Below are 8,496 nucleotides of genomic sequence, written 5' to 3' on the forward strand. Positions count from 1 at the left end.
AAGAACCGGGTCAACTTGATAATTGTGTGTTATAAGATATAAGCGGTTAATCACTACACAAACACATTCCCTGGGTAAATAATATAAACATAATTTTAGATGCACGTAATAATAATATATTATTATGCCCGTTTATAATAATAGTAGTAGCGGTATTAATATAATAACGTTTTTATTAATAAGATTGTGTGTGCCTCTATTTGCTGTAGCTGACAACTTTCTTCAAGGTGTGTTAAATCTGCTTATGATAACATTAAAATCATACAACAATAATTTACTTGTTTTGTTTCATATAAATCAATTTACGTTATAAAGCGGTGCATGTATTTTGAAGATCTACACCGGAACCCGCATCTTTTGTGTGTCTGTCATTGATCCTGGTGTAGAGAACTCTCACTGTGGTAGTGGGAGGAAGCCAAGTTGGAATCACCGCGGAGACATACACAGAGAGTGAAACTCCCTCTCGTTGTGGTCTGAAGCGTCCCTCTGCTCAGCGGCTCTGGACGCGGACGGACTACTTCTGCACACACTGACCGGATTTCCACGAATCTCCGCGGCCTAAACTCACCGCTTCACACCCTGTCGTGGGACACATGGAAGTTTAAAGTTGATTCTAAACTTTTGCTCGCGCTTCTCTTTCTTGGCCGGGACTTACACCCACACACACACGTAAATTACGTACACTGGCTCGTGCGGCCGCTGCTGGTCGGTGAAGCGGCGCGTCCATCTCCACATGTGCCTGCTGAATTGTTCCTGGTGCTGAGTCTCCACAACACTCAGCTGGAGCTTCTCTGTTTGCTTTCCCCGGAGACTTGCGCGAGTGACGGACGCAAGTTTACCTGTGCGCACACCGCGACACACGTCTCCTTCCGCCGCTAGCTTGCTCTCTCATTACACGACCGACTGTTTCTTAGGAGTTGTCGCCGGAGAGAAGTACCGAGGAGCGGCATCAGGACACGCATGGACCCGCCTGGAGAGAGTGAAAGCCGGCGGTGGGAAGGTAGGAGCAGGAGGTGGAGAAAGCCCGCTGCGCTCAACAGGAACAAAACACAGATGGATGCCATGTTCGTCGTCGGTGTTTTCTGCCTCCAAGGTTGGTCATTAAATATCTACTCTTCACTTATTAAGGGCGGTGCATCATCATGTGTTTAAAGTGACTGTACGAAGATAAACAATATGATGTAGACGATCACTGGAACCCCAGTCCGACCATGATCTCCATGCGTTTCTAAGGCAGAGACTGAGCCAAGACCTCCCGCACGGGTCTGGGTCACCTCATGTAGTTTCTTTTAACCCAAGTAAAGTTCATAACATCATATTGTGATCCAAAAGTATTTAACATTCATAAGGTTTATTTATAATAAAAAAAAACTTATATTAGTTGTAGAAATACTGTAAGGTTTTAAGAAACATAAAACATGGCCTTGTCATAATCTGTGATTGTTGTAAATAAATATAACATCTTTTCAAAGTTTGGTGTTAACCAAGAAGCTCACAGTGAGTCTGTGTGTTAACTACATGGTGCCACAGGAGGAATACTGGAGGCCACACACTCCTGTTCTCATTCATTGCTTCACAGCTACACTCAACCCTTATTAACATTGAAGGAAGGAATTTAAAGTACATTTTGTTTTTGGGGGGCAGTAGGGGGAAGGGGGCACACCACGGTTGCCCTCCCCCGTTTACACCAGTTTGAAAAGATAACATCAACAACTGCACTTGGATGGGCCGAGTACGCATATCTTTGTTAGGAATGGAAAAAAAGGGTGAATTTCGGCTGTGCACCACTGCAGTTATTTAATTGGTGACTTGTGACTGCCGTTTGGAAGGCACGGACTGAAACCACTCCTTTTGGCTCAGATGTGACGCTGAACCAGGGATAAGTGCTCTGGGGACTTTGATGCGGTCGTACCTTCAACCCCCATTGAGTTCCATCTTCAAAAGCTAGTGTTTTTACGTTATACACCATGCAAATGTGTTTGCACGTCAGTCCAGTTACACTGTGTTCTATTAAAAACAGAAAGTCTAATGTGTTCCAGTGGCCAAAGTTGGAAAACGAGATTAGAAAGATTGTCCAAGAAAGTCTTTTTCTGTGCTGTCTCTTTGAAGATATAGTGGATATGTACCTTTAAACAATGGCAACTGCTATATACGTATATATACAGTATATAATTGTACTGCTTCTTATGCTGATGCAATAAATATCTATTTAGAATTGATACAGTCAGTAGTCATCTTGTAGAGTTGTACTGAACTTGTCCTCTGATTCCCCACAGCCTAAAAAGATAAGATTACAGTCTACGGGAGGTGTAAACGTTCTCATTTCCTGAATGGGCTTGAGGAATACTAGTGGTATGGATTGCTCCTGAGGGGTTGCTCATGGACATATTCACACATAGTTGCAATTAAACCCCCAACCCTTGGATAGTTCCCACCGCCTTCTGCTAAAGTCTGACTTCTTAACCTCATATCAAAACGCTGACTCTACAGAAACACTTTTCAACACTGTATTCCATTACATGTTTTTGCACGTCAGTCCAGTCACTCCTGCATCAGACGTCATTTATGCATCGTTGATGCCGTTTCCCATCCATCACAGAACATGGCTTTTCCATGTCATAACACATTCCTGGGAACATCATCTCATCCTCAGTCTACACACTGGATTCAAACCACCTGATTACTGTTATCTGTTTGCACATTTAGACAGATAGATAGATGTACCTTGAGCAGCCCCCCCCCGCCTCCCCCCACCCAGAGTCCCTGCCTCCCTATGTGCTCTAATGGCTAGTATTCATGCGCACACCCGTAGAGCATTGCTGTGTTTTTTTATTCTTTTTATGTTGACTGTTGCTCATAGAAGAAAAAACACAAATCGACATGATGCAATGCCCTCCCACATTGTCAGCGCCTTTTTAAAAGTTCATAACCTCAGCTGCAGTGTGTGTGGAGAAAATCCAGGGAAATATCGCTCCTAGTTTCTGCAAGGAATGCTGCTATCCTGCCAAAGATCAGGCTTATTAACTCACCGATCATCATGTCAAAACGAAGTCACCTTTATCTGATCATCACATGTAGACTGAAGCGTAGGGCAACACAGCCTTTGTTTGCCTGTGCCTTCAACACGGCCATGACAGTGAAAGTGGCTGAAACATTCCTCTAAGCTGGAGTGTGTCTGCTGCCACCCCCACCACCTCCTGTCTCCTCACTGTGCCCACTTCTGGGATGAATGTGCTCTCTGTCTGCAGGCAGCGGCAGGGCAGACCAAGGTTGTCCAGGGTTTGTGCTTAGAAGATGGAAGCCAGGTGCTGTCAAATAAAAGCCCCAAATTTCAGAAAAACATTAAAAAAATATACTATTTTGTTTGTTGGAAGAGTTTGAAGAAGGGCGCTCAGAACTTTAATGTTTATTATGTTAGTTCATTTGTCAAATTAATCCAAGATCAAAGTTACCACATTTTAATTGACACACTCTGCGTATCCAATAGCAATAATTATTATAATGTAATGATTTTTATTGTTTTGAACAACAGCTTTGCTGAATTTTTGTTAGCAACGTGACACGTTCCTCAAGGCACCGTCAGGATGAACAGTCAAGCTTAAAATCCAACTCCATGAAGCTAAATCTTAATTAATACTTTTGCTTATTATTTTTAACATTTTCCTATATTATCAATCATGTCCTTTGGATTAGTCATAAATAAAAACAGGCATGGGACACATACATCAACTTGCTGTTATTTGTATTTCTGCTCCAGCATCAGACACGGAGAAAAAAAATCATTTTTTTACATTTTTCAAATGTTCACGTATCTTGATTAATCACGATAATTCTTTTGGTTTTAATCTATTGATAGCCCTAGTTTAAAGACATCTATGAGCCATAGATGTTTCATCTCTGAAACATATTTCATCCTATGATGATGAGACTCTTTATTCACTCTTTTCTCACTGGACATTTGAACAGACTGCAGGGGACACGCTAGCGTAGAACACTGAGTTCTTGTGGCATTCCGCCCACATGAAGGTCCCTATGTCATCTTTCTGGAGGGGTGTCCCGTCTGTAGTCTGTGGTGCTGTGGTCAAATATTTACCCAGGATTTTTTTCTCTTTCTTTTATAGCTTTACAATAATCACCCAGCTTTGACTATTTGTCTCTGACAATCTGGTTTTTATTTGAAGCTCAACCACAGCGTTCTTCTGTGGAGCAGCTCTCAGAGTAAATTAAAGCCACTTATGGAGCAAATGAACACACATTTAATGCTAAATTTCTCCTATTGACTCGGTTATTGCCTCTTTTCGTCTCTAGTTGCTGGTCGTCTTCATCAAAGCCTGATTCATGTAGTATTTATGTTTAAAAAAAATGACTGGGCCTGTTGCCAATCTGCCGATGAGATCAATGTCAAAGGTTCAACATCCTCACACACTCTTCTTCTTCTTCTTCAACCTTTATGTTTGATCTCTATTCATCACAGCACAGCTGCGTTACTGGGCTTAACAAAAAATAATTTGGATTTATGATCATTTAGTCTTTGTGTTGTCAAACCTGCTGATGAAAATCTGCAGTAAATCCAGCCTCTATTTACTACCTTGGGAATCTCCTTGGTCTTTTACATCCCAGTGATGGCGCAGGCATAAAACAACAGTGGATGTTAATGGATCAGTGTCAAAACGACTTACACAATCCAGTAAGTAATATGCAAAATGTAAAGTCAGCTCTGACTACACAGATTCATTCATTCCAAGCGCAAAACTTTCAATCTCAGGGTTGCAGAAAGAAGAAAAGTATGGTTTTGTAAAATCTGGAATTATTGTGATTCATCAATTTTCTTTTCTTGTTTCTGACAGAACTTTAGACTGTGCTGGACACTGTTTCTTTTTAACTTACTTGTGAACTTGTTGACGACAGCAGCTATTATCGATCAATCTCTCAGTAAACACAGCAGCAGTGAGTAAACTCTAAGCTTTTTGTAGTCGACCTACATTACTGACACGTCTGAATTTATTTTCTGTACACTGCATAAAGAAATTGACAACCAAAGCTTCACAATGAGCTGCACCTGTGTAGTATGCTCCTGCCAAACATGGAATCAGAGGATGGTGTTAAACCTTGAAGTATACAAATAACTCCTCTATTCCATGAAGTACACAGTCCTTCAAAGCTTACAGTATCTGAAGTCTTTTAGTTTGTAGCTCCAGACTGATGCCATCTGGGATTTTTTGTCTCCATATTTTTTTTTTGCTGGCATGTTCACCTGCCACTGCTTTAGTTAAAAATCCATATTCTTGGCTGTTATTACCTCTGCCTGCAGCTGTTGTCTGCACAACAGTCTCAGTACTCTGACTTTTCAGACTAAAGGAGAAGAAACAAAGGCACATCCTAAATTTGTCTGCGCTGTTAGCTACATTTTGTAAAACACTGACAGATTAATGCATCCACTTTAAGGGTTAGGTTATATTTGAATATTTTCTCATTCGTAATTCCTTAAGATTAATATCAACATCTTTTCAGATATAGCAGCTTTAATTATAGGCTTTTTATAGGTTTTTATTATAGCTCCATCTGAATAAATTATTTTCCGGGGTAAAAGGACATTTAAAAATGAGTCAATTACAGCCCTGAGATGAGGTGACCTGAGATGTGACCTGGTGTGAAAGACGTTTCTGCAGTGTTCCAAAAAAGGAATTCTCCAGTGGACATGCAGTTGTTCTCTACTCAAGCATTTTACCCAATGGAGGAAATACGGAGAAAAAGCTTTGGTAAGAATTCAGTTTTTTCATATCAAGTAGCTTGGAGACATTTGTGTTTCTCTCCTAAAACCAAGTTCAAGTAGAAGATGTTCTTCTTTAATTGCAGTACTCTGCAGGTCTTTGTTACTTGAGGCCGAACTGTTGGTTGTTATAATTATTTGCCAGAACAGTTTCCAGGTCTGCAAACATGACCCGTGCACAAAGAGTTGAGCGTGACAACCGAACAAAAGCAATGCCCTGCAAAGGGCCTGATATATAGAGTACAATAATATGATCGAGTTCTCTCTGTGTTTGTTCCCTTCAGAAGGTTTGACTGGTAGCACAGGTTGTAAGACTTGGGAGGATTTCTCAAGGTCTCCCATGGCTCTTGTTTCTGATCATTTATCAGACAATGTTTACTCAGGTTTAGTCGAAACCTTTTGAACTAGGGAGTCATCTTTCTCAGCCGGTTGGTATGTGCCTTTTGCTCTCACTCCATTATAGAGGTCTCATCTCCCCGGGGAGGATCTTCTTGTGCGCTCTTGTAAATTGCAATCATGGCCGCCTTGCATCACAGATTTGGGGTCCTTATTGTTTGAATGTTCCAATTTTATAAAATCATGTCACAATGAGTTCTGAACAGTGCTGTCCTCCCAAAACACACAAACGTGTGTAGACCTGGCTTTTAAATCTTTCTATTTTATTGGATTCACTGGTGTGGCTGTAGCTCATGTTGCTAGTATTGCACCTCGAAAGTTGAAGGTTCTAGTCCAACTGTATGCATGATGCTAATCTCATCCTATCATACAATATGGTGATTAGCAACCACGGTAACATATGAAGGAGGCACCAGCTGAGAAGTATTCCTTTTCAACTTTTTTGTCAATTACTGACATTTTCTGCTTTGTTTGGAGTGTCTTTCAGGCATTGTTCGGTTTGCCAAATAAAACCAAATACATTGGCAGAAACATCACAAATCAAACCATTTCGAGGGAGTATGTGGATATATTGAACAACCCTTGTTCATTTGTGTGGTAAATTAAATCGCCTCTGATGTTTTTACCTCAAACCCACAAAAATGACCACAGCTCGTAAAAACCAACCTTCCCTCTGCTGTGGCCCCTATTGGCTTCATGTGATGCCAACTAAACAAAGTTCTCTGCGAGTCCAGCAACTTTAAAAGATGATTGCTGCACCTAATGACCCATGTACTGGAGCTGCTGTGTGTGTGTGTGTGTGTGTGTGTGAGAGAGAGAGAGAGACAGACGAGCATGCGTGTTGGCCCATGTGTTTGTGGTTGTGCTGACTCTGCTGTTGGACCCTGTGGTTGTGATTGAAGTCGGTCCTAGTAGATTTCGGTCTCTTTTTTCCTTCTTTCCTGCCGTGGTTGGTCTGTTGCCTCTCTTGGTTGCCAGTTGCGTCTGGATGGATCTCTGTTGTTTATTGACTTGGTGCCTTCCTGCACAGATCTGTCTCCTGTCTGGACTGGGCAGACAGCGTGGTTGGTTAGCCTCTACCCCAACCATCCATACTGCTGACTTTGTTGTGTTATCCTCAAAGTTCTCTCTGTGGCATTTCCAATTACTCGACGTCTTTCTTTACTGAGACACAGCTTCAGAGGAACTCTGTAATTTGCCAGAAATCAAGACTACAATGTAGATGACTCTAAATATGTAATTTTAATGAATATCTTGGATAAGCTAATAATTCAAGCAGTGTGCTATATTGATGAGAGTTGCACATTTTTATTGATGTTATGGATCATCAGACTCCTTTGCAGCTGTACAGAAAATGACCCTGTGAATTGTTGAATCTAAATTTAAAACACATTTGTAACAAGTCTATGACTCACATGTTTATTGCCTGGCCACTGAGCCTCCCTGTTTGGATCTACATGCTCCTGGAAGAACCCTTGAGCAAAGTCATCAGTGTCAACACCATCAAAAAACCTAACACAATTGGTTCAAGGGATATGGCCTTTAGTGAATTCCCAGTCTGTGCTTGGTCCAACCCCCAATCTCTACATCTTGGATCTGAAATTTCTTGCTGTGAGGCAACAACTGTTTTGTCCCCGTGTGGCCGCTTATGTTTCTATAGTATTGTAATAAGTTCTGTAACATTATCCCTTGCTGTTTAGTCCAGCTTTTCCTCTGTCATTGTATCAAACAGGTTTTCACTGCATTTATTTTAATCTGTCAGATTGTCAGAGATAATTGTGGTGTCCACACCCAATGCCATGGAATCCACCTTGGTTCATATATAATTTCACATATTGCTATAGTGGTATAGAACAAAAAAGAAACCCAGTATAGATTCTATGTAGAGTGGATATGGGTCTTAAATGCACATCATAACCCTGTGACTGCAGATCACATGTTGGGGTAAATAGATACTTAATAAACCAATTGTATTTCTTTACCTAGATATAGATAGATGTACTGTCTTTTCAGTCCCATATTTTTCTAGTATCGGATGCAGCTGCTGACATTTGTTGACCGCCTTTAACCATAATCCTGTCTAATCTGCTGGAGCTGGATCACTTATCAGCCATTAGTGATAACCTGTGGTTTCATGTTCACTTTTAAAGTGATGAATACAGATGTTTTTACTAGTCTGACACTGTGTAGAAATTGCCGACAGTTATAAATCCTCGTGACAACTTCTTTTGCTGAAGGGCAGGTGCGAGGCCCCGGTGAGGGCAGGCCTGCCTTCAGAAAGGAAAACCCCTCTTTTTGTTCCAGGGTTGGTGCTAAAGCGTGTGAGACAC

The 8,496-nt window shown here is 41.2% G+C and overlaps 1 protein-coding gene across 2 annotated transcripts in view; it reads left to right on the forward strand.

Annotated features, from left to right (window-relative positions):
- The first annotated feature begins 332 nt into the window (after nt 1-332).
- ptk7b (protein tyrosine kinase 7b) overlaps nt 333-8,496 on the forward strand; it is a 65,226-nt gene continuing 57,062 nt past the window's right edge. For both annotated transcript variants that reach the window (XM_008322315.3, XM_008322316.3), the window contains exon 1: nt 333-1,093. In XM_008322315.3, the coding sequence (XP_008320537.1) occupies nt 961-1,093 (133 nt within the window). In that variant the 5' untranslated portion in view covers nt 333-960. The remainder of the gene's footprint in view (nt 1,094-8,496) is intronic.

Source organism: Cynoglossus semilaevis, chromosome 12, assembly GCF_000523025.1.
Source record: "Cynoglossus semilaevis isolate Cse_v1.0 chromosome 12, Cse_v1.0, whole genome shotgun sequence".
Classification (NCBI taxonomy): Eukaryota; Metazoa; Chordata; class Actinopteri; order Pleuronectiformes; family Cynoglossidae; genus Cynoglossus; species Cynoglossus semilaevis.